The 25,034-nt window shown below is 47.8% G+C and overlaps 2 protein-coding genes across 8 annotated transcripts in view; one reads left to right on the forward strand and one right to left on the reverse strand.

Moving 5' to 3' along the window:
- The window catches only part of LOC144683856 (sodium- and chloride-dependent neutral and basic amino acid transporter B(0+)-like), a 435,158-nt gene that overhangs the window by 393,935 nt on the left and 16,189 nt on the right, over window positions 1-25,034 (reverse strand). Inside the window, exons 4-7 of the mRNA XM_078547362.1 lie at window positions 12,246-12,386; window positions 10,625-10,853; window positions 7,717-7,842; window positions 4,929-5,047 (exon numbers count right to left, since the gene is read on the reverse strand). Of these exons, the coding sequence (XP_078403488.1) occupies window positions 4,929-5,047; window positions 7,717-7,842; window positions 10,625-10,853; window positions 12,246-12,386 (615 nt within the window). The remainder of the gene's footprint in view (window positions 1-4,928; window positions 5,048-7,716; window positions 7,843-10,624; window positions 10,854-12,245; window positions 12,387-25,034) is intronic.
- The window catches only part of LOC144683854 (sodium- and chloride-dependent neutral and basic amino acid transporter B(0+)-like), a 453,756-nt gene that overhangs the window by 252,234 nt on the left and 176,488 nt on the right, over window positions 1-25,034 (forward strand). The gene's annotated exons all lie outside the window — the stretch shown is intronic.

The raw sequence follows: 25,034 nt of genomic DNA on the forward strand, positions 1-25,034 counted from the left end.
ATTGAAATTAACTTCTTGATGTGTGGTGGTGGGAACACAGCCGTCATTGACGGCTGGAGCGGATGATCACAAACTGGCAGTTGTCAAGGTGGGGTCTGACCAGAGCACTGTAAAATTTGATGATCTCCTCCTCTAACTTATAACTTTATGTTGAGGTACTATAGCTGAACATCCTTTTCAACTTTGTTGCTGCTGATCTGCATCGGTTGGACATGTTTAGCATCCAGTCTCCTATAATTCCAAAGTCTTGTTCTGTATCTTTCTGTGTTTCAACATCATTCATGAAGTATGTTTGCCAACTCCAGTGTTCATTATCGTATAAGGGTGTTCAGGCAGAGCAAGGGTTAATGTGGGGCTGGAGAACAGTATCGCTCATTGCATGATGTAGAGAGTCACATGACAGTAGACTGTTGTATAGTAGAGTCTGGAAGGAGCCAGCATGGAGACAGCACTAATGCAGGGCTGTACTTTAGAGATTTATATAGTTACTAGTTACCAATAAAATGGTTAATGTTCAATCATATAAGTGAGATGCCAAACAACCTTACAACATGGTGGCAGTGAAGGATGGACCCTAAAATCCCAGAGGAGCTGAAGAAGGAACCCAGAATCTAAAAGCAAGAAAAGCTAAAGAAACTGAATTCTGACCTGTGAGGTGTGCCTAAGTTGAAGACATCATTGGAGATCGCCTAAAAAGAAGCTCCATTTCAGACATGGTGGCTGAAGGAGTCCACCAGGGCATGTGCAGGTCCACTGCCAGACCTGATCAAACACAGAATCAAGGGACCTAGCTGGATCGCATAAAGACTGAACAAATTTGAAAGAAAAAAAGGGGAAAAAAGGCTAAAAGGCAGCAGAAGGATAGACTGTGCACTTGGAAAGTCAAACCTGATTGGGCACAGAGGCAAAGTCAGAGGGCCTGAGCAGATCACAAAAGGCTGATAAAAAATTCAAACAAAAATGGAAAAAAGGCTGTAAGTCAGAAGAATAATTCACTGTTCGAGTGAAAAAAGATCCTGAATGAATGCAGAGTCAAGAAATCTAACTAAATCACAAAAAGGTTGAGCAAAGTACAGCAAGAAGCCTGAGTTTACTTTTTTAAAAAAGAGACAGCAATCAGCATCAGCAAATCTGGAGTGCAGCTGCAAGCAAACAGCAGCAACCGTCCACAGCCAGCTTTATAACATGTGGTGGCCAAGCACGACTGAAGAGAAAAATATAGTTTCTTAAAATGGCAGGCAGAGCTGAAATATTGTCTTCCATTTGACTCCCAAGCTAAACAAAGCAACAGCTGGCCAAAACCTTTTGTTTTAAAGATTTCCTGTAGAGTTAATAAGTTGAAAAAACTGGCCCCATCAGCACAATGGGAGCCCGCTGAAATCCAACGAATTGTGGGAAGAACAAAGAAAGAAATGGCAGCTGGGGAACCATCGTGAAGAATAAAAATAAATTAAAGAGGTGCTCGGCTGTTATAAAAAAGAAAGCCATGGGTTGTAATTTAAAACTAGCACAGGCCAATTTAAGCTAAGGCAAGGCCAAACCAGAAAAACTCAACCAGAAGTGCAGCCAGGCACTGCAGAAGGTAGAGAATGTACTCAAAGAAGTCACTGCTCTGAAAGATTCTTTGAAGAATCAATACATAGCTCTGAAAAAAACATGAGCAGCTAAAAAAGATGTTGAATACTACTTCAGAAAAAACTGCGTTGGACATCACAGTGGTGATAAAGCAATGCATTGAAGAGAGGCGTGAGTTGGCAATAAATAGTTGTAAGAAAAGCTGATTGTCCTTCAAGATCAAGTACAAAGAAAGTACATAACCTTTCAACAGCATGAAGAAATTAGACTGTCTTGAACAGCAGAATGGAAGAACAGCAGAACAAAGTCGAAGAGACTGTTGAATTGCAAGAAAACTCAAGATGGGTAAAGGCTTGGGGGAGATGTAGTATAAGGGTGTTCAGGCAGAACAAGGGTTAATGTGGGAATGGAGGACAGTGCCACTCATGGTGATGTAGAGAGTCACAAGATAGTAGACTGTGTGTGCAATACAGTTTGAAAAGAGCCAGCATGGAGGCAGCACCCATGCAGGGCTGTACCTTGGAGAATTATATAGTTCTGGGTTACCAATAAACGGCAATGTTCAACCATACAAGCCTCTTAGCGCCAAACAGCCTCACAGCATTCATTGCCTCCATCACAATGATTGTCTGCACTTTATACTTCTCTTCATTAGTCTCTCTCAGTGCGCTGGTATAAACACCGGCCAGCATTGGGGATCGATATGCTATAAACCCATTTAGACTGTTTATGTTTGGAGAGGGTTTGTTGCTCTTGTTTTCTCTTGTGAATATTTTGAGACAGCCACTATTACTTTACTACTTTTGGTTGATCCTTTGATTCAAGCTGCAGTGTTTTTATGGTTTTCCATTTCTCTCTGCTGCCTTCCTGCTGTTGCGGTCCTGAAGGAGTTACACTGTTTTCAGGTTTACCCTCAGCTGCAACGTTTTTAACTAGGTCACTCTTTGCATCTCACCAACTTTTCCTGAACTTCTGCATTATTTTGCTTTCATTGCCGTCAGTCTTGTTTCTTACCTGCCTGCAGAATTTGTACAAAACATTCTTCTATTTCATCAACTATTAACTTGTTTGTTAATTTAGACGCACATTTATTTATTGCAAAGTTACGTCTGGTTTCCCCCAAATATCTATCCTGTCCCCTTCTATTTCTCATCGGCTTTATTGCCTCTTGGCGACACCTTCCAAAGGCATGACACTGCTTTCCACCATGGCCCTGGAGGGATTGGGGGGAAGACAGTTTCCAAACACAGGACCCGGATGCTAGGGGAACCTGGGCTTGGCCTTGTAAACGGAGTTTCTCACTGTCACTCACAATTGAAACACCGGCTTTAAAAAAAATCAAAGCTGTGTTTTGGATTATTTTTTAAACGCCCGCCAGAAAAGCATAAAGCTGCCCCAAGGTCAACAGCAGCAGCACAGCAACTGAGAGTGTTCCTGGTTGAAAAATGGTAAGTGAAATCTCTAATGATCTGAGAGCCAATTGGATGCTGTGTGGGGGAAGGGGGTGTTGGGGGTAGGGGTTGCGAGACAGAGGAGGTTGGTGGTGGGGTGTTGATGTTTGGGGTGCGGGAGAGGTTAAGAAGTGGGTGGGATGTTGGGGTGGGCGGTGGGGAGGTTGGGGATGGGGGGGGTTGGAGTTGGGGCAAAGGCAGTGAGGGGTTTGGAGGGAGGCTGGAGGAAGTTGGGGGGGTCGGGAGGATGGAAGGCATGGGCGGTAGGGTGGAGGTGTCACTTTTAAGGTTTAGTACCACAAAATTAAATACTGTACACTTCTCAAAATTCTCTTTTGAAGTTAAACCAGCATATAATAGTAGTTTAAATTTTCATTATTCCCTAAAGTGGACACAATTCTGATGATGCTGTATTAATGCACCAGATGTTTGAGAATCTTGGGCCTCAGCAAAATGAATGTAGAAAGCTGAAAACTGGGAGTGATGTAAAACAGGGTGTTGGGTCACTATGCCCGTTTTATTTCTCTAGCAAAGTCTGGGAATGAAATCTCTATCCGTCACTAAGAGATTGCTTGAAGAAACATTTTACAAATCTCTACTCCATCCCATGTTCACCTCACCCTGCACCATCCTTTTTAAAACCTGGCAGTGGTCATATTGTGGGACTAAAATCTGGGGAGAGGATACACCATCATCTATTGTAACTTTGGCTAAAATGTCCCAGAGCAACAGCGTGAAGGGATTTTATCATAAGGGCCTTTAGAGCCCAATCCTCTGATATAATTGTTTCCAGAAATGATTTCTCTCAGGATTTTGCTGTCACACTCTCCTTTGCAGTTGGAATTTCTTATTTATGAATTAGATTTTTTCCACTTGATTTGCCTGTTTCTCTCACACCTCAAACAACAATTAGTTTTTTAAAAAAATACTGTTTGCACATTTATTTAGTATGAATGTAATGCAACATCATATGGAGCCTGTGGATAGGCTGTAATTGTTGCACAGCGTACAACACAATTCGTGTGAAGGGTTCTGGAAGAAGGGGAAACAGTTCAGTTCTTGAGTTAAGGATGTAGTGAATTTTTGTACCATGTGTCACTCTTTGCTGAAAAATTCGGATCAAAAATTTAATCTATATTTCTCCTGAGCTGATGGCAAAATGCCTGTTTGGTTCACAAATCCTGGGTACAGTGTCAAAGGGGCAGATGCCACTTGTGCTATATTGTGGGTTGGCGCCAGAGAAGTCAGAATAGGAAGGTTGTATTAGCTACAGAGTTGAATTGTTTCATAAATGTAGTGAATTCTTTGTAGCCATTTTCCTAACATCAGTTGATTGCTCTATAATTAATTATCCTTACATTGAGCCTCCAATTTCAGCATTGCTACAGTCATTCTGCCCACTGCATGTAGGTGTAATAAAAGAAAGACAAAATCTACACTCATCCAGCACCTTTCATGATGTTCCAAATTGCTTTACAGCCAATTAAATACTGGACTTGACTATCCTAATGCACTTCTGACTGGTCTCTGACATTCTACCCTCTGTAGACTTGAGGTCATCTAAAACCTTGCTCTCTACGTCCTTACAGAAGGTCCCATTCACATATTATCCCTATGCTTGCTGACCAACATTGACTTCTGGTTTAGCAACACTCTGATTTTGATATGCTTATCCTTGTTTTCACTCCTTTGTATGGCCTCTTTCATCCCTATCACTATAACCTCCTTCTGGGAAAAGTTGAGTCTGTCCCACACTGTCACTGCCCAATTTAAACAGATGAGAAGAAAGTACCAAAAGACAGGGTCCTTCTTTATTGCTTCACCCTGCAAAATTGATTAACTTTTAGAGCTATAACCAGCACTAAATGTGGAAACAGCTTAAACTACTGAAACACAACATACCTGTGTTACAAATAGAAGGCTGAGGAAATAAAATAACAAACTAACACCAGTTATCAGGTAAAGACGCCTTGATCGTAGAAACTTAGGGAACTGGTCCAGCAGAGCTGTGAAAATTGTTTCTGATGAAAGAAAATGTTAAATGAAATCAATAATTAATGAATAGTTTACACAGTTCCAGAGAATCCACCACTGCAGAAGCCAAAGCCCTGCAGGCTAGAAGAGCAGATGAGGACATACAAACATGCAAATTTGATGCAGGAGTAGGCCATTCAGCCCCACAAGCCTGCTCTGCCATTCAATAAGACCGTGGCTGATTTGATTGTGGCCTCAAATCCACATTCCACATACCTCCAACAACCTTTGACTCCCTTGTTAGTCGAGAATCTATCCACATCTGCCTTAAAGATATTAATTGACCCAACCTCCACCGTTCTCTGGGGAAGAGAGTTCCAATGATTCACAACCCTCTGAGGGGAAAAAATTCTTCTCATCTCCGTCTTAAACGGAAGGCCCTGTATTTTTAAAGTCTGTCCCCTACATCTGCCTCTGCTGTAAGGGGAAACATCCTTTCAGTATCCACCCTGTCAATTTCGCTCAAGATCTCATGTGTTTCAATAAGATCACCTCTCAATTTTTTAAACTCCAATGGATACAGGCCCAGCCTGCGAATGAAAGGTACCAGTAAAACTTGTCCGAACTGATCTTGTATACCTTAAAATGGAACTTCAGTATTACTGCTGCCAGTATTACCGATTTTTTACTGGGATTTGAAAATTTTGAACTAGCTTGGTCTTCTGGAATTCCTCATAAGATAACCATCCCCATCCCAGTTGTCAGTTGATTGAACCTTTTCTGAACTGCTTCTCAATTCGTTTATATCATTTCTTAAATAAGGACGCCAAAACTGTACACAGTACTCTAGATGTGATCTCACCAAAATCCTGTGCGACTGTATCAAAACATTCTGAATTTTATTTTACTTTTTAAAAAATTCACTTGTTGGATGTGGGCGTCACTGGCTAGACCAGCATTTATTGTCCATCCCTAATTGCCCTTGAGAAGGTGGTGGTGAGCTACCTTCTTGAACCACTGCAGTCCATGTAGTATAGGTACACCCACAGTGCTGTTAAGGAGGGAGTTCCTTCTGGAGTTCCAGAATTTTGACCCAGCGACAGTGAAGAAATGGCAATATATTTCCAAGTCAGGATGTTCAGAGGCTTGGAGGGGAATTTTCAGGTGGTAGTGTTCACATATGCCTGCCACCCTTGTCCTTCTAGATGGCAGTGGTCGTGGGTTTGGAAGGTGCTGTCTAAGGAGCCTTGGTGATTTCCTGCATTGCACCTTGTAGATGGTACACACTGCTGCCACTGTATGTCAGTGGCGGAGGGAATGAATGTTTGTGGATGGGGTGCCAATCAAGTGGGCTGCTTTGTCCTGAATGGTGTCAAGCTTCTTGAGTGTTGTTGGAGCTACACTCATCCAGGCAAGCGGAGAGTATTTCATCACACTCCTGACTTGTGCCTTGTAGATGGTCGACAGGCTTTGGGGAGTCAGGAGGTGAGTTACTCGCCACCAGATTCCTAGCCTCTGACCTGCCCTTGAAGCCATTGTATTTATATGGTTAGTCCAGTTCACTTTCTGGTCAATGGTAACCCCCAGGATGTTGATAGTGGGGGATTCAGTGATGGTAATGCCATAGAATGTCAAGGGATGATGGTTAGATTCTCTCTTGTTGGAGGTGGTCATTGCCTGGCACTTGTGTGGTACGAATGTAACTTTCCACTTGTCAGCCCAAGCCTAGTTATTGTCCAGGTCTTGCTGCACTTGGACATGGACTGTTTCAGTATCTGAGGAGTTGTGAATGGTGCTGAAAATTGTGCAATCAGTGAACATCCCCACTTCTGACCTTATGATGGAAGGAAGGTTATTGATGAAGCAGCTGAAGATGGTTGGGCCTAGGACACTATCCTGAGGAACTCCTGCAGCGTTGTCCTGGAGCTGAAATGACTAACCTCCAACAACCACAACCATCTTCCTTTGTATTTCTCCAACAATTCCCCTTGCAATAAATGACGACATTCCATTTGGCTTCCTAAACACTTGCTGTACCTGGATACTAACTTTTCTTGATTCATGTACCAGGTCACCCAGATCCCTTTGTACCTCAGAGTTCAGCAATCTCTCTCCATGTACATAATGTGCTGCTTCTCTATTCTTCCTGCCAAAGCTCCCTGAAACATACATTTCACCCAATCCCATTCCTGTTACTCTGGTGTGTGGGAAGGTTTAGGGGAAACTGTATAACTATTAACTTCAGACACCTACCAGAGTGTTTTAACGTTACAAAGCAGGCAGGTTTTATGACCAGCTTGCTCCAAATAAGTCAGGTAGATAAAAAAAGCAAATCCCTCCATGGTGGAGCAATATCTGTCACAAGGAAATGTGAGGGGATAGAGTTTGGGAAAAATAACAGGGAAAGGAAATATAGCCTCAACATTAAGATTCAAAACCACTGCAATAAGTATCTTACAGAGATTGTACTCTGAACCCTTCCAGGTGTTGGAATTACATTTCCCTGGATTGTTACTATAATGCAGCTGTTAACCCAATTAAGTCAAACAGATTGATGCCCCATTAAAACCGTGATCAAAGAATTGCCATAAAGAAATATTATGCATTCAGCCACTCACATCACCAACAGTAATTTCTCTATATGATAAACATAATAATTTAGAATAGCTTCCTTTAGCAGAAAGAGCTTGTTTACATGAAGCAATGTCATTCTTACCTAAACCTCCAAACTGAGTGTCGAGCCCCAGAGTGATCATCATGAGGAAAAATAAAATGGACCAGAAAGGTGCCCAGGGCAACTGCGTAAGAGCTTCTGGGTAGGCGATGAAAACCAAACCAAAACCTAAACAGTGTGCACAATTGAAATTATATAAAATTAATGGAGCTAAGGGGAGACATACCGTAAACTGATGTTATTTTCTTCCAATCCATTAATTAATTTAGAACTCAAATTGTCAGTATTTTAAAAAATTTATTATATTGATTGTGACAATGAAGTTACAATGATGCAATGATACACGTTCACAACACAAATCGCTGACTCTATTACATAATTATAATATAAATCACTCCAAATTAAGTATTTATAATAATTAGAAGCAGTGATTCATTTTGAGTTCTGAGTGATGTTTACACAATGCGAGATAAAAATCCCCAGCTCTGTTTGGAGAGATTGGCATTTAAAAGTATTGGGGGTGGGGGGGATGCATGGGGATGGGAGGGAAATACCTGAGCAGTGAATTTACTGCTCAAGTCCATGCTGCAGAATGACCCAATGCCCAGGATATTGCAATAATCAGGCTGGTTGTGTAAACTGTGTTTTATTCTGAAGTTACCTGGTCACCTTCTAATTCTAATCACTAATTGGGCGGGATTTTCTGTGCCCGCTGGCGGCGGGCGTGATAGGTGGTGTGAGGGGACAATATGGCACGATCGGTTTCATGACGGCAGGATGGCAGGTCGTGATTGTCCGTTCAGCCCGCCAACAGCGGACTGCGTTGCCCGCCATCAGCCATCAGGGACATCATTGTAATACATCAGCATACCATTATCAGGCCATATCGCCAGGCTCTTGCATCCCCGCTGTGGACCATCCTTCCATGTCAGCGGGAAAGCACGTCGACGTATTTCACAGCAGCACAGAGGGGATGTGCACTTAACATAAGAACTAGGAGCACGGGTAGGCAATTCAGCCCCTTGAGCCTGCCCCGCCCTTCAATACCATCTTGGCTGATCTCATTTCAGCCTCAACTCCAAATTCCCGCCCTCTCCCCATAACCTTTCAACCCATTACTAAATAAAAATCTGTCCATCTCCTCCTTAAATTTATTCAGCGTCCTGGCATCCATTGCACTCTGAGGTAATGAATTCCACAGATTCACGACCCTGTGAGAAAAGTAATTCCCCCTCATCTCTGATTTAAATCTACCACCCCTTAGCCTAAAACTATGGCCTATCATTCTAGAATGTCCCAGAAGGGGAAACATCCGCTCCATGCCTACTTTGTCTATTCCCTTTAGCATCTTATATACCTGAATTAGATCTCCTTTCATCCTTCTAAACTCCAGCGAGTATAGGCCTAAACTGCTCAATCTCTCCTTATAAGACAAGCTCCGCATCTCTGGAATCAATCTAGTAAACCTCCTCTGAACCACCTCCAATGCAACTACATCCTTCCTCAAGTAAGGGGACCAAAACTGTGCACAGTACTCCAGGTGCGGTCTCACCAATGCCTTGTACAGTTGCAACACTTCCCTATTTCTATACTCTATTCCTTTAGCAATAAATGCCAATAAATAAATGCAGTCTACCTCCACCTCTGCTGTGGATGTCCGGGGAGCAACAAGGCATAGCAGCAGGGTTAGGACAGTTAAGGAGAATTAGTTATACAGCCTGGGCACAGGTGTCAATCAGTTGTACTGTTCACTATTGTCAATAAACTCCTAAGAACGTCTCCCTGCCTATGGCTCCTTGCTCTGATGAGCAGTGTTCTTGTCACTCAGATGTGAAACCTTGGTTCCTGCACAAGATAAAGGCAGGTGTCTCAGTCCAGGGCCACTTCCCTGTGCTCTGTGCAGTCTTCAGATCATAGTGATAGTCAAGCCTCACACTTCCTGGAAACATTACTGATGCCTGCACCTTGGCAGTGCTGGTCATTGCTGCCAGAATGTAGTAGGCAGGCGCCACAGAGTTCTCTCATACTCCTTGTGTGTTCTCAGCACCTTTAAGGTGGGTCTGGCCCCCATCACACCAGCGTCTGTGACCAGTGATGCTGTGCACCAGCTCCTGAAGGGCTGAGATGCTGAAGGTGGACACAGCATCAGACGTTTTTAAAGTTTCATGACTGCGTCTCTGAGATGGCCCTGATTATGGAGTGCAAGCGAGCTGCCCTCGGCCAGACAGGAGTCAGACATTCTCAGAGGCTATGTGAAGATCTATGGAGTGTCTTCACTGCCTATCATCACCATCCCCCTGCACTGAGCAATCATTAGGTCCTCCACTGTGTCTCCATGACAGGAGCATTCTCACAGAGGGTGTTGGCTCTGACATAAGCCAGACTGGAGTCAAATGTTCACAATTGCGATGTGAGGATCTACGGGAAGACCTCACTGCATGTTGGCATCATCCTCCACAAACCTGGTAGCTATGAGGGCTTCCCTCCTGTGTGTGCCTGCCTCGACTAGCCAGTGTCAGGGCTTCATCCCTGTCGCCGTCACCACCGAGGACCACCTCACCCTCATCCACATGACACCCCCCCCAAACTCAGCAGCCGCCTCCGAGGCTAGCCAGCACTTGCCCCCAGACACCCCCATCCCTCAGCAGTCGCCTGCCGAGCCAGGCATCAGTTTCTCCCCCCACCTCTGGCACCCCTGAGGCCTGTAAACAACAGGTGAGCTGTGCGCATGCCAGCTATCACGCCCACCGCCAGCGGGCTCAGAAAATTCCTCCCATTGTGTGGTTTCCAGAGCCTGAATATTAATTTCCACCAGAACTACTGCCGTGGATCCAAGTATTGATTATTGTGTCTAGACACTGGGAAAATTGAAATCTCAGATTGGTTCATTTTTAGAGAGATGGTAAAAGCTGTGTGACCCTGTTTGATAGTTTTACCAGTTCCACTTTACCTGACTGTGCAACCTCTGAAACAGGCCTGTTTTGTACATGAGCCTTGTGTCCAAGGGTTGAGAAGATGGCAAATCCAGCAAACACACTCGTAGCACAATTAACAACACAGATAATGATGCTATCTCGGTAACAGTTATTGTGGAATTTGTTGTAGGATGACAGTGTTATCAAACTGCCCCAACCCACTGAGATAGATAAGAAAATTTGTGTTGCAGCATCTTTCCAGACCTGGTAAATAGAAAGTAGAACTAGTTAGCAATGGGAAAGTTTACACAAACATATTCAACAGATAAAACTACATTAACCGTGAAAACCATGCACTTGGGTAATAAATCTCAATTTCAATAAATACCCTGTGATAGCTTTTATTGCCCACTGTAGAGCAGCGTAAACTACACACAAAGGGATCGATTTAGATTGTTTAAAAACAGGATAAATTACTTAAATGGAAACCAAAATTTGAATTCTGTCAGAATAATGGTGATGCTAAATTGCTCATGATGATTTATGTGCAAATGCCAAAGCAATTTTGGATTAAACACAAAAGTCCAAAGGTTTCTCTCCGGTATGCACTGCTCCACTGTTAGCTTCATGGAAATGTGTTGTGTTTGCCCCACCCTTTAGAGACATTGGGCAGTGTGAAGTTCCTGTACTTACACTGTCGATACAAACTAAATCCACCACACAAATTCATTTCAAGTCATTTTAAATCTAAGTAGCCTTTTAACAATGTGCTAAGTGTTATTTACTGCCGGTCGTTATCTCTGGCATTGAAAAGTATCTTTGGGAAGTGTAGAGTCAGGTTATAATTGTGTCAGAGATTTAGATAAAAATTAAAGTTAATTATTTTAATTTTCTTCTTTCTGTCCTTTTTTCCTCTCTCACTTAATCCACCCTTTCTTTTCCTCAATTCATCTTTTTCCTGATTTAACATTGAATTCACCCACTCTAACTTACTCTACCTTCTCTGCCTCAGTCATTGTGCTGTTACTTTCACAATACTACAACCTGATTGGTTAAGGAGATACTCAGTTACTTTTCCATGTTCACTCAGTTCCCAATGTGGGTGATGTTTTTCCATTTCCATCCCTCACATCCAGCGATTTGCAGCATCAAATATCATTGTCATTAAATGCATCAGGGCAAGTCTAACTTAAAACGGACACATTTCATTGCCCTGCTCCAGAAAATTTTGAACCAATATTATCCCATAGATTAACCAGATAGTTCACCTGAAAATCTTATTACTGAATCTGTTGCAAGGTCTCAGAAAGAATTAGGGATCAAGAAGAAATTCCATCCCATTCCATTTCACTCTATCTCATCCAGTTCCATCCTGTCTCTTCTCTTCCCAGAACAGCCCTCGCCATCCCTTCCCTCCTGCCAACACCAAGGTGATGAAAATCGTCAACTAACTCATTAGAATTCATCACAAGGTCTCAGTTAAAACTTAGGGCAATATCTGAAATTAGCTTTCCCACATTTGAATCAGAACTCAATAGCAGCAGTCTGATTTTAAATTGATTATCCCAAGCAGACAAAAAAATCAACTAATTTAAGCATTAAACAACGCAACTAAAAATACACTTGAAGTTAAATTAATTATATTGTAGTATTCACCTCAGCGTCAGCCAGTTTGGAGAAGTCTGACTGGCTTCCAATGTAGAATTTAATTCCTTTAAAGGCTCCCTCCAGGGTAACACCTCGGATCAGGAGTATGGTCAGAGCCACATAAGGGAATGTCGCAGTGAAATAAACCACCTGACCATGGAGAGTAACTTGTTAGATTTTTCTGTATTGCTGGTACAATAGGAGAACATAAGAGATGAGAGCGGGAGTAGGCCATTTGGCCCCTCAAGCCTGCATCACTGTTCAGTAAGACTATGGCTTATTAGAGGGTGGCCTTAAGTCTGTTTCTCTGTCTGACCCCAGCCCCCATAACCTTTGACTCCCTTGTAGGTCAAAAATCTGTCTAAGTCAGTCTTGAGTATATTCAATGACCCAGTCTTCACTGATATCTTGGGTAGAGAATTCCGCCCGAGCATGAAATGACGCGTATTGAAGTCGGCCGGGTGTGCCAATATGGATGCACAGTCGCGCGATAGTTCGGTCGGCAGACGAGCACCGGTGCAGGCCCAACTCCTGCTGACAATTAAAAGGCCTATTAAGGCCATTAAGTAATCAATTAAATTAAAATTTTCGCTGCCCGTCCAACCTAACAGTTGACGGGCAGGCGGAAAGTGCAAGCGGCTTTTGCATTTTTTTGGAAACCTCATCCACGGGCAGGTGAGGTTTCCAAAAACAAATGAAAATAAAATAAAAACTTTAATTTTTCATTAATAACATTTAATAACAGAGTCACATGAGGGAACATGATTCATTACATTTTTATTTTTTTTAATTATTTTTTTTCATATCTCTTCATCTCCCTGAGGCAGCTCTGTGCCTCAGGGAGATGTTGAAGCGCTCACTCATGCGCATGTGCGATGTCTGCGCTCAGCCCGCTCACCCACCCCATCCCCTGCACAGCTTGCGTTTCATGCTGGGCGGGCCTCAATTGGCCCGCAAGCATGAAATCGCGGTCTGGTGCCGATCGCAGGTAATGATCGGCTTCCCGAACACCCCCACATGCTCTCACCAAGCACCCCCACCAAGAGCAAAATTCTGCCCAATGGGTCTATGTCTGTGTGTGACTAAATTGAATTAAAGGCAGCTGGCCTGAAGGCTTTGATGTATGAGAAGATAAGTTAGGTTTGAAATGCTAAGTAGGTAGACATAGGGGTAAAGGGGGCATTTGCATATTTAAGTAAACCAGATTAGATTGTTTTCAAATGTGTAACTTAACCAGTTGAAGTACAGAAACAGTCAATGGGATTTTTGGCACCCGCCCGCTGCCACAATCTTCTAGTCCTGCTGCAAGTCAATGGACTCCTGAGGCTGGGGCGCTGCCTCACCCGCAGTGGGTTCTGCCCACGATGGGGCCAGACAATCCCGGCCAGTGTGTTTATTTTTCCCAAAGATTACTGGTAAAATTAGTACTTTGAGAGATTTTTATTATCAGAGATTTTTATTATCAGAGAGGTAAAGTCCAAAGACATAGTGAAACAATGGGAATTTGCATTCAAAGGGGAATATATGGACAAAGGAGAGAAGGTTGTGTGCAAAGGAAGGCATTCTGAAATCTAACAATGTGAAACACCTTTAGCATCTAAGCCTCAAGCTGCTGTCTACAAAGAACTAAAGTTAAGAAAACTCACTTTGAATTGGATTGTCCACGGTATCATGTTTCTTTGCCTGGATTTTTTAAAATCTATGTGTCTTACCGTTGTCTTAATGAAAGTGTAACTGGGAGTTAGCTTTATTAGGGGATTTAGAAGTCATCATAGTAATAATTTGTAGACCTGTGTATGTATTGTCAAGAAGATATAATAATTTTCATAATGTTAGTGGAATTTATTGTAAAATAGAGTAATAGTGGGAAGTGTTTATGTGTCAATAGGTGTCTGTATGTTTGTGTGTGAGATTTAATTGAATTATAGGCAGCTAGCAGTGGGTGCTTTAATCTAAGTAGAGGGGTTAGGTTTGAAATGTTAATTAGGTAAACATGGGGAAGTTTAGAAACATCGGCATCAAGGGAACATTTGCATTTTGAAATAAACCAAACTAGATTGTTTTCAAAGGAGGGGTGAAATTTGTCAACTAGCCAGGTGAAGTTTAGAAATGGTGGGTGGAATTTTCCCAAATTTGCACTAAGTGCAATAACTGGCAGGCAAAATGGCATGCTGCCCGCTGACAGCGATGGCGGGTTTTCATGCCGTATCATCCCGAGCCCACCTCATTAGTTATGCACTCCCAGGAAACACGCCGTTTCCATGGCAGGCGGGCTCCTAATTCACCCGCCCATCATCACCCCGCCGCTGCATCATGCCAAGCGCCATGTTTAAAGTCCAGCCACAAGCACAGTGCTCATTGCTTCCAGCTCACCACTGCTGCTCGGGAGACATGGCCCTCAAACGCAAGAAAACTGCAGCTTCCCGGTTTAATGATGGGTCCCTTGAGCGACTGCTGGATGCTGTGGAGACCTGCCAGGATATCCTGTACCCCCGCCCTGGCCGCAGGATGGGAAACAACGTGACCAATCGACATGGGAGGTGGTGGCAGCGGTAGTCAGCACCAATGCACTTGAGAAGAGGACAGCCACCCAGTGCCGCAAGAGGAATAATGACCTCCGTTCCACCAGGGTAAGTCACTCTTTTCATCACTCTCAATTCACACACTCATAAACCCATCACACATCCACAGGACCCTCACTCACTGCCAGTTCAAGGGACATCACCATTCGCTCTCTCACACACACATTCATTGCCCTTATCCTGTCCATGGGACCACTCACCACCCACACAGGGCAGGCATACTTATCATCTGGCCCGGCAGGTGTCTTGCTTACTCCTTCCCCATCTCTATCCATGCTGGACAAACTGGCACACAACAAGAGAGAGAGATCGCAGACTGGTGGGAGAATGCCCGAAGTCAAGGCCCTCACCGACTTTGAAAACAGAGCCATCCAGCTGGCCGGCGATGACCAGGACCGGTCCTGCGCTGATGGTGAGGTTGGCGCTGCTCTACCAAGTGAGGGTCCAGCAGTGTAAAATCTATCAGACAACCATGCCGTGAGTGATATGTCCTCTTTCACAGGCCGCTGCCATGCTTTAATGACCTCCTCTTGTATTCATAGGCACATCTGGGAAACAACCAACAAGAGTCCATGACACAAGGCCTTCAATCAAGCCCCGAAGAAATCTCTGAAGAGGAATCTGGAGGCACCCTCCATGAAGTCCCATCACAGCGCTCACCCACACCCTCCGCCAGTGCAGAGACACACACCTCGGTGGGACCGAGCTTTAGAGTAGCCTTGGGATCACAATCTGGTGAGCACATCGCACTGTCTGATCCACAGCAGGCGGAGGCAGGGACTTCCCTGGTGTCTGGCACTGGAAGGACTGCTGGGGGCCAGGAATGTGTTGAGTCCGAGTCAGATGATAAGCCTCTGGACTCAGTCATGCTACAATTGCCAGAGCTGTAAGGGTAAGCTCGGGAACATTAGGAAGGGATGTCCGCTGGAGGTGTCCATCTGCCTTCAGTCTGAGGTGATAGCACTGACATGCCAACACACTGAGGTCAACACTGGCAAGGTGGCATCTGCCATGGAGACCTTGGTCCAGGGCTTCGCTCCTGCACTGCTGCGTGGGCTCAACTCCATTGCTGATGCCAAAGTTGGCCTCCAACATTGTGCACGCAAGTGGGTACCAGGCATCTGGATTTCACTCCAGCTGCCCCGGCTCCTCAAGGTGTCAGCCTGGGGCCCCTGGGAACCCATAGGGAGGAGGATCAGCAGGTGCACACTCCGGGATAATCCATCCAGGTGACCCTGGGAGTGTCTGGCCAAAGCAAATCCCCTCTTCCTGTGATGTCAGCAGCTCCTGCTTCACAGGCCGAGAAGGGTGCCACTGCCACACAGCAGGACCCTGAAAGCAGGCCTGGGCCCTCCAGGTCTTGGCCGACCAAAGGATGCCTGCCAAATTCATCACAGACAGGGCGTCACAGTCAACAGGCTGCCTCCAACTCCGCTGTGGATGTCCGGGGAGCACCAAGACATAATGGCAGGGTTGGGACAGTTAAGGAGAATTAACTCTTTTGAGTCAACCAAATAAAGTAAATTAACGAAATGAGGGACAAAGAAAAAGCAGCCCCTAAATTAGGGAAACTGCAAAAACAAAGGCAAAATTTAAAGGAAACTTGCAAGCATTAAACTAAAATGCGATTAAAGGGATCAATAAAATACCCCAGTCCCCGCGGTGCCCATCGGGCATGGAAGGTCTTGAGGGTGCCGGCAGACACCGTGTGCTCCCTCTCCAGGGACACCCGGCTGCAAACGTAGCCGCAGAAGAGGGGCAGACAGTCGGGTTGGAAAATCCCCTCGATCGCCCGCTTCCTGGACCCGTTAATGGCCAACTTGGCCAGGCCCAGGAACAGGTTCACGAGGGGGTCCTCCTCCCTCCCGACCCCCCTCTGCACCGGGTACCCATAGATCAGGAGCGTGGGGCTGAAGTGCAAACAAATCATCAATAAAATGTTTTTTAAATAAGTGAAAAGGGGGTGCAGCCTATAAACCCCTATGTAAACATGGCCCAGGGACTCCACAAGGCTGCAAAAGACGCAGGTATCTTGGGAGTCCGTGAACCGACACATCCTACGGTTGTAAGGGACTGCTGCATCCTACACCCTAGGTCCCCAATGGAAAGTGGGAGGACACCCCCATAGAGGGCCCCCACTGGGGACCTCCACCACCGGATGGCAACAAGGCATGCCAGGGCATGTCCGGGCGGTGGGCGAGGGCAAGACAGTGAAGGGCGTGCAGCGTCAGCCCATACAGGTAACCCCTCCACACCGTGCTAAAGTACACGGAGGGCATTTCCCCGAGGCGGTTCAGATTGCGGGGCACCGGCTCCCGAGGGAGGGTTCGGGGCTTGGGGTCAATGTGGAATTCTGTCCGAACAGGGGTACGCTCAGACGGAAGACCACCACACACCTGGGCCACCTCGAGGTGCAGTATGACATCAGGGCCGAGCACGACCGTCCTGAGGTCTTGAATGGCATTGGCCGCGAGCTGGACATCCACGGACACGCGATGCACGAACTCCTGTGGAAGCACCCAGCCCACTCCTCCGCCACTCAGCACATCCCTGATCCTGGTCACCCCGGCAGCACAGCCCTCCTCTCTGCCAGCCACTGAAAAGGGCGGAGGGGTGGATTCCTGAGCAGCAGCTCTCTGATGATAGCCGCTACTCCTGACGGGCAAGGGCTGGGTCGCAAGGCAACCATGTTCCAGACTTTGATCAGGTCTTGGTAAAAGACAGGCAATGCCTGCAAAGAGCCACCGAGGCCCCTCTGCCCCATAAACAGGAGCTGCGTGACATAATTCAGGCCGTGCACCTGGCGGAAGAAATACGTCGCCGGGGCACACCATCTCAGAAGGGGCTAAACGTAAAGGTATCGCTGCAGGGTCTGAAGATGGAAAGTCGCCACCTGGGTGCGTAGGCACACTAGTGCCTGACTGCCCTCCCTAAGCGGGAGACTCAGAACCTCAGCAGCGACCCAGTGCAGTCTTTTGTCCCAGAAGAAGTCGACGAGCATTCTCTGGGTTTTCGTGACAAAGTCCGGGGGAGGGGTCAAAGTGACCAGCCGATACCACAACACTGTGGCAATCAGCTGGTCTATAACCAGAACTCGACCCCGGTAAGACAGCACTCAGAGCAGTCCTGTCCAGTGCCACAGGCGAGTGGTGACTTTGGTCTCCAGCTCCTGCCAGTTCATTGTCCAGGATTCCTCAGCAGGGCAGAGGTGGACACCCAGGTTGAGGAGGCTGGTCCTGCTCCAGGTGAAAGGTCTGAGCTCCTCAGGTAGAGGATCCACCTGCCATGGACCAACCAGGAGTCCAGAAGACTTGCCCCAGTTGATCCTGGCAGAGGAAGCAGCAGAGTAGACCTCCTGGCACTCGTGCATCCTCCGCAGGTCAGCCAGGTCAGCGAACATGAGGAGCACATCAGGGGCGTAAGCCAAAAGGACCACCCTGATGCCCAGCCCACACAGATCCCGAAAACCTCCTCCGCAAGAGGCGCAGGAAAGGCTCCACACAGATAGAATACAACTGGCCAGACAAGGGGCAGCCCTGAAGCACCCCTCTCCCAAAGCGAAGGGGCGCCATCAGGGACCTGTTAACCTTAACTAGACACTCTGCGGTGGTGTACAGAAGTCGGATCTGGGCGACGAAATGTGTCCCGAACCTGAATATGCGCTGAGTCCCGAATAAATATTCGTGATCCACCCTCTTGAACACCTCTGGGCAAAATGGATCACGTCCTGGACCAGATGGCCAGATGGATATTGTCAAAGATGGTACTGCCCGGGACGGTGTAGGACTGGTCAGGGTGGATCATGTGGTCCAGGACGGTGCCAAGGCGAGAAGCCATGGCTCTGGCGAAGATTTTATAATCCGTGCTGAGGAGGGAGACCGGGCGCCAGTTTTTAAGAAGGCAAAGATCCCCCTTCTTCGGCAGCAGGCCAATGACCGCCCTGTGCCACGAAAGGGGCATCTCCCCGGTAGCAATACTCTCCCCCAGGACCCCCGCAAAGTCACTCCCCAGGACGTCCCAGAACACCCTGAAGAACTCCACGGTCAGCCCGTCTAGTCCCAGGGACTTGCCCCTAGAGAGGCTGTCGAGGGCGCCGGTCAGCTCCCCCAGACTTATAGGGGAGTCAAGCTTTCTGGCACCCTCCGAGTCGACCTGCGGCAGGTCCTCCCACAAAACTCTGCAAGCATCCTCGCTGGACGGATCCGGAGAGAACAGGGCAGTGTAATTGTCTCAGGCGATGGCCCTGATGCCCTCCGGATCCGAGACAAGGGATCCATCGTCGGCCAGCAGCGTAAGGAGCTGCTGACGGACCCCGTGCCTTTTTTCCAGCGAGTAGAAGAAGGGGGAGCCGTGGTCCAGGTCCTTGACGGAACCTGACCCACGATCTCACGTACGCGCCCCGGGACCCGATGAGTTGCAGGTCCCGCAGCGCGCCCTTCTTCTCTTCGTACACCGACCGCAGGGCCGGGTCCGCATCGGGCTGGCGGAGACGTGCCTCCAGGTCGAGTGCCTCCTTTTCCAACTCCTCAACCCTGGATTTCCGCCTCTTTGTCGATCCCCTCACATACTCCTGACAGAAAACACAGACGTGAGTCTTGCCCACGTCCCACCAGAGCCTCGAGGAGGGGAAGCCTCCTCGCTTCCTTCTCCAACCAGCCCAGAAATGACGGAACGAGTCCAAGAACCGCTTGTCCTCCAGCAGCAGGTTGTTAAAGTGCCAGTACGCAGACCTTGTCCGAGCGCAGAACGAGGCGAGCTCCGCCCACATCAGACGGTGGTCCGTGCATGGCAGCCACCGCACAGAAGCCGACGGAACACAGGACACGTACGCCCTCGAAACATAAACACAGTCGAGTCTGGACGCTCCGACTCCAGGTGACATGAAAGTGAAAACGATGAAGTCAGGATGGAGATTTCCCAAGCCGATGGACCTGACCAGATCCTGTAACTTACTCACACCTAGCGTGCAGTGCTGGGCACCGTGACGGTCCCGGGCCTCGAGGGTACAGTTGAAATCCCCCTGAGGACGATGCACTCGCCCGCCTCGATGGAGCCCAGATGAGTGGACACTTCCTCAAAGAAGCTCGCTTGCTGTTGCGCACCCAGGGGAGCGTACACATTCACACAGTGAAGCGCCGCGCCCCCCAGGCGCACAGTGAGGTGCAGCAACCGGCCTGGCACCGGCTCCTTGACCCCCAAGATCTCCGGCTGAAAATGTGAGGCCAATAAGATAGTCACCCCGCCAGAATTGGAGACTGGGTAACTCATGTAGACCCCCCCTCGCCACTCCAGGAGCCACGTAGCTTTGTCTCCCGGAACGGTCTGGGTTTCCTGCAGGAAGCACACCGCATACTTCCAGTCCTGGAGGACCGAGAACTTCTGGAACCTGCGCTGTGCATCCCTGCTGCCGCGGATGTTGAGGCTGCCTATGGTAGTCTTCATTGTCAGGAGTGTGTGCTACCATCTCCTGAAATAAAAGGAGAGGACTTTTCTAAGTCTTCCTCTCCTTCAGGAGCCCAGCGAGAAACGTATGGACCCTCCGCCAGGTGTTCCTGTCCAACTCGGGGGCCTTTAGGGCCTCATGGGTGGACCAGAACACCTGCGGAAAATAATGCCACCGGTCCATGGCCAACTGGACCATGTCTCGGTGACTGCGATTACTCGCCAGAAAATCTCGGAGTTCCCCAATGGGAATGAGGGGGGAGTCGACAGCGGGCACTGAAGCCCCCATCACCTCACCTGGCTCCAAAGACTCTAGGTCGTCGGTGGTGCTCGCTATCGACATCCCATCCTCCTCCGGGTCGTTGCCTCTGGCTTCCTCCCCCTCCCCCTCAATGAGTGCAGGGCTGGTTCGGAGCCGCCAGCTGGCTCTACCCCTGTCTCGATCCCACCCCCAGGATCAAGGCCAGAGAGGTCCTCTCTGGTCTCATCTCGGGTTTCCGGGTCAGAGGGTGGCAGCGGCTCAGAGACCCGCTCCACCTCAGCCACTCGGTCGCCAGGCAAATCCGGAAAGATTTCCGGGCCCAGAACAGTAGCACCTGGAATCAAATGCCGAGACGGAGCGGGGAGGCCCTCCTCACTACCGCTACCCAATAACCCAGTCGTTGGGGCCGTGAAGGGGCTGCTGCAGTCCCCTGGCGGGCCAGATGACATTTTGAGGGTACAAGGTGGGTCGGGGTGAGGCACCACCGCTAGGGTGGTACCCTCACCGACACCTGAGGGGGCCCCTCAGGGGACTGCAGTGAGGTAACAGGGGTTTGGTCTCCCCCCAGAGGGCAGAGCGAGGACTTGTGGGGTGGAGGGGACACATCCAACCTCAGCCGGAATGTCCTCCCCCTCCAAGGGGTTTGGGCGAGTCCGCCCCCTTCAATAAGTCCACCGGCTCGGTGTCACTCACCTCACCGTCGCCAGACCCGGGAGCCCGCGAGGGTACGATACCTGGCCCAGTATATGGCGCTAAGGCGCACACGTGCCCAGGAGCACGTGCTGACACAATGCCGGGGCCAGATAATTTTTGCTCCCCTGTGACGGTCTCCTCAGGGGCCTGGTTTTCAGGGTGATTTTGGGCGTTTTCAAGGGTCTGGGGCCATACCCAGGTGGTGGGTTTCCCCCACGCCTTCTTGTGGCACCGTCCGCCCCACCCCGGTGACACCTCCCCTTGCAGGGAGGAAGATGGAGTGGTGGTGGGGGAGAATTAACTTTTTTGAGTCAACCAAATAAACTAAAAACTAAAAAAGAGTCAACCACATTGCTGTGGTTCTGGAGTCACATGTAGGCCAGCTGATGTCCTTCTCTAAAGGACATTAATGAATCAGATGGGTTTTTACAACAATCAGTTGTTGTTGAATTCAAATTCCACTAACTGCTGTGGCTGGATTTAAACCCAAGTCCCCAGAGCATTACTCTGGGCCTCTGGACCAGCAACAATACCACTATGCCAGCACCTCCCCATGAAGTGTATGTACTCTTCACTATTGTCAATAAACTCCCAACAATGTCTCCTGCCTGTGGCTCCTTGTTCTGATGAGCAGTGTTCGTGTCACTCAGATGTGAAACCTTTCTGAAAGGTGAGCGTCTCAGTCCAGGGCCTCTTCCCTGTGCTCTGTGCAGTTTTCAGGCCACAGTGATGGTCCAGCCTCATGCTCCCTCGAAACATTACTGATGCCTGCACCTTGGCGCTGCTGGTCATTGCTGCCAGAATGTAGTGGGCAGGTGCCACAGAGTTCTCTCATTCTCTCAGTGTGCTCTGAGCACCTTTATGGAAGGGATCGCCCCCATCTCTTCAGCATCTGTGACCAGTGACGCTGTCCTCCAGCTCCTGAAGGGCTGAGGTGCTGGAGGTGGATAAAGCATCAGAGGCTTCTGAGGTTTCATGGCTGCATCTCTATGAAATGGCCCTGATCATGGAGCACAAGCGAGCTTCCCTTGGTCAGACAGGAGTCAGATATTCTCAGAGGCTATGTGAAGATCTATGGAGTATCTTCACTGCCTGTCATCACCAACCCCCTGCACTGAGCGACCATTAGGTCCTTCACTGCGTCTCCATGACAGGAGCATTCTCACAGAGGGTATGTGCGCTGCCATAAGCCAGACTGGAGTCAAACGTTCACAGATGCGATGTGATGAACTATGGGGTCACCTCACTGCATATCATCATCATCATCCACAAATCTAGCAGCTATGAGGACTTCCTGAGCGCGGCCAGATCTCGGGTTTCCCACAGGTGCAAGGTGCAATTCACTGCACTCATGTGGCTCTCAGATCTCCATTGCACGCCTGCCTCATCCAGCCAGTGTGAAAGCCTCATCCCCGTCATCGTCACCTCCAAGGACCCCCTCACCCTCATCCCCGTCAGCGTCCTCTTCATCGCAGGAGGCATGCAACTCCTCCATCTCCTCCTCAGCCAGCTCCTCACCCCGTTGCCGTGCTAGGTTGTAAAGGGCGCAGCGTGACGATGCGTGACACCCTCTGTGGACTGTATTGCAGGGCTCCACCAGACCGGTCCAGGCACCGGAACTGCATCTTCAGCACCCCGATAGTCTGCTCCACCAAGTTTCGAGCTGATGCATGAGACGCATTATAGCATCGCTCTGCTGCAGCCTGAGGCCGCCGCATGGGTGTCATCAGCCATGGCCTCTGTGGGTAGCTCTTGTCTCCAAGGAGCCATCCCTGCAGCCTCTGTGGACCCTGGAAGACTTCAGGGATCTGTGACCGACTGAGGATGTCGGAGTCGTGCACACTCCCTGAAAACTGTGCACAGAACTGCAGGATGCGTTTCTGGTGGTCACACACCAGCTGCACATTCAGCGAATGGAAGCCCTTGTGGGTGATGTCTTTGACCGTGTGTCGCAACGGAGATCTGAGTGCTACATGAGTGCAGTCAATCGTACCTTGCACCTGTAACCCGAGATCTGGGCGTATCCAATTGCTCTCGCATCCTGGCTGTCCTGGCCCCAGGCAAAATGCACTAAGTTGAGTGGCCTCTCAAAAATGGCATCCGTGATCTCATGGATGCATTTGTGGGTTGAGGCTTGAGAGATCCCACAGAGGTCATCTGTGGGGCCCTGAAAGGAGCCACTGGAATAGAAATTGACAGTTGTGGTCACTTTCACAGTCACTGGCAGTGGATGCCCTCCATGTCCCTGTGGTGCCAAATCCTGCAGTAGCTGGCAGATGTGAGTGTCCAGTTCCCTAGACATGCACAGTCTTTGGTGGCACTGGTTCTCTGGAGAACTTGGTGACACTTTGATGCCTCTGCCTTGCTTGAGTGGGCAGATAAGCTAGGAGCCCAACCCAATCATATTAATGTGGCTATGCCTGAACTGTCTCAGTTGCAGAGAAATGGTCACTTTCTACAGGTTTCCCGAATGCATGGCCACTTCCCTCACCCACTCCATTTTATATATTTAAAAAAGCTCTTATTGTCCATTTTTTATTTTATTTGCTAGTTTACTCTCAAAGTTTATTTTCTCCCTTTTTTTTGGTCATCTTTTGTTGGTTTTTAAAACTTTCCCAATCCCCTGGCTTACCACTAATCTTTGCCACATTGTATGTTTTTTCCTTTCAATTTGAAACTATCCTTAACTTCCTTGGTTAACCATGGCTAGTTTACCCCCTTCATAGAATCCTTCTTCCTCACTGGGATATATCTTTGTTGTGAGCCATGAACTATTTTCTTAAATGTCTGCCACTAATCATCTGCTAAACTCCTTTCCCAGTCCACTCCAGCCAACTCTGCCTTCATACCTTTGTAATTACCCTTATTTAAGTTTAGTACAGTTGTTTCTGAACCAAGTTTCTCAGTCTCAAACTGAATGCTAAATTCTACCATGTTATGGTCACTGTTTCCTGGAATAGAATCTTTTACTCTTGAGATCATTTATTAAACCTGCTTCATTACACATTACCAGATCCAAAATAGCCTGATCCCTGGTTGGATTCACAACATATTGTTCTAGGAAACTGTCCCGAATACACTCTATGAATTCTTGCTCTGGGCTACCTCTGCCAATTTGATTTTCCTAATCTACATGAAGATTAAAGTCACCCATGATTAATGTGCTGCCTTTTTTTCATGCCCTCATTACCTCCTTATTTGTTCTCTGTCCTATAGCATAGCTACTGTTAAGGGCCCTATAGACTTCTCCCAACAGTGTCTTCTTCCCCTTTTAATTTCTTAGCACCACCCATATGGATTCCATATCTTCCGACCCAAGGTCATTTCTTGCTATCATACTTATTCCAACTTATACTAACAAAGCTACCACACCACCCTTTCCTTCCTGCCTGTCCTTTAATATTTAGTTCCCAGCTTTGACTTCCTTGTAGCCACATCTCTGTAATGGTTCCGAAGTAGGCCGTTCGACCCTTCAAGCCTGCTCCGCCATTCAAAAAGATCATGACTGATTGTGGTCTCAACTCCTCCTTCCTGTCTGCCGTCCATAACCCTTAACTCTGTTGGCTGTCAAAATCCATCTAACTCAGGACTGGCTGGGACTCCATTCAACAAAGAATTGGAGAGCTCTGGGACCATCCTAATGGGAATAGAGGTCCAGGTGGATCAGTCGTTCATGAAGAGGAAACAGATCGGGCCAGGAAACTGAAATGTTGAGGTAGTGTCATGCATGGGAAGACTCATGAATGTAGATAGAAAGGCACAGTGCAAGATCAGCAAAAATGGAGACAAGAGAGGAAGAAATAATTTCAGTTGGGCAAG

The sequence above is a fragment of the Cetorhinus maximus genome, chromosome 8, assembly GCF_964194155.1.
Source record: "Cetorhinus maximus chromosome 8, sCetMax3.hap1.1, whole genome shotgun sequence".
Classification (NCBI taxonomy): domain Eukaryota; kingdom Metazoa; phylum Chordata; class Chondrichthyes; order Lamniformes; family Cetorhinidae; genus Cetorhinus; species Cetorhinus maximus.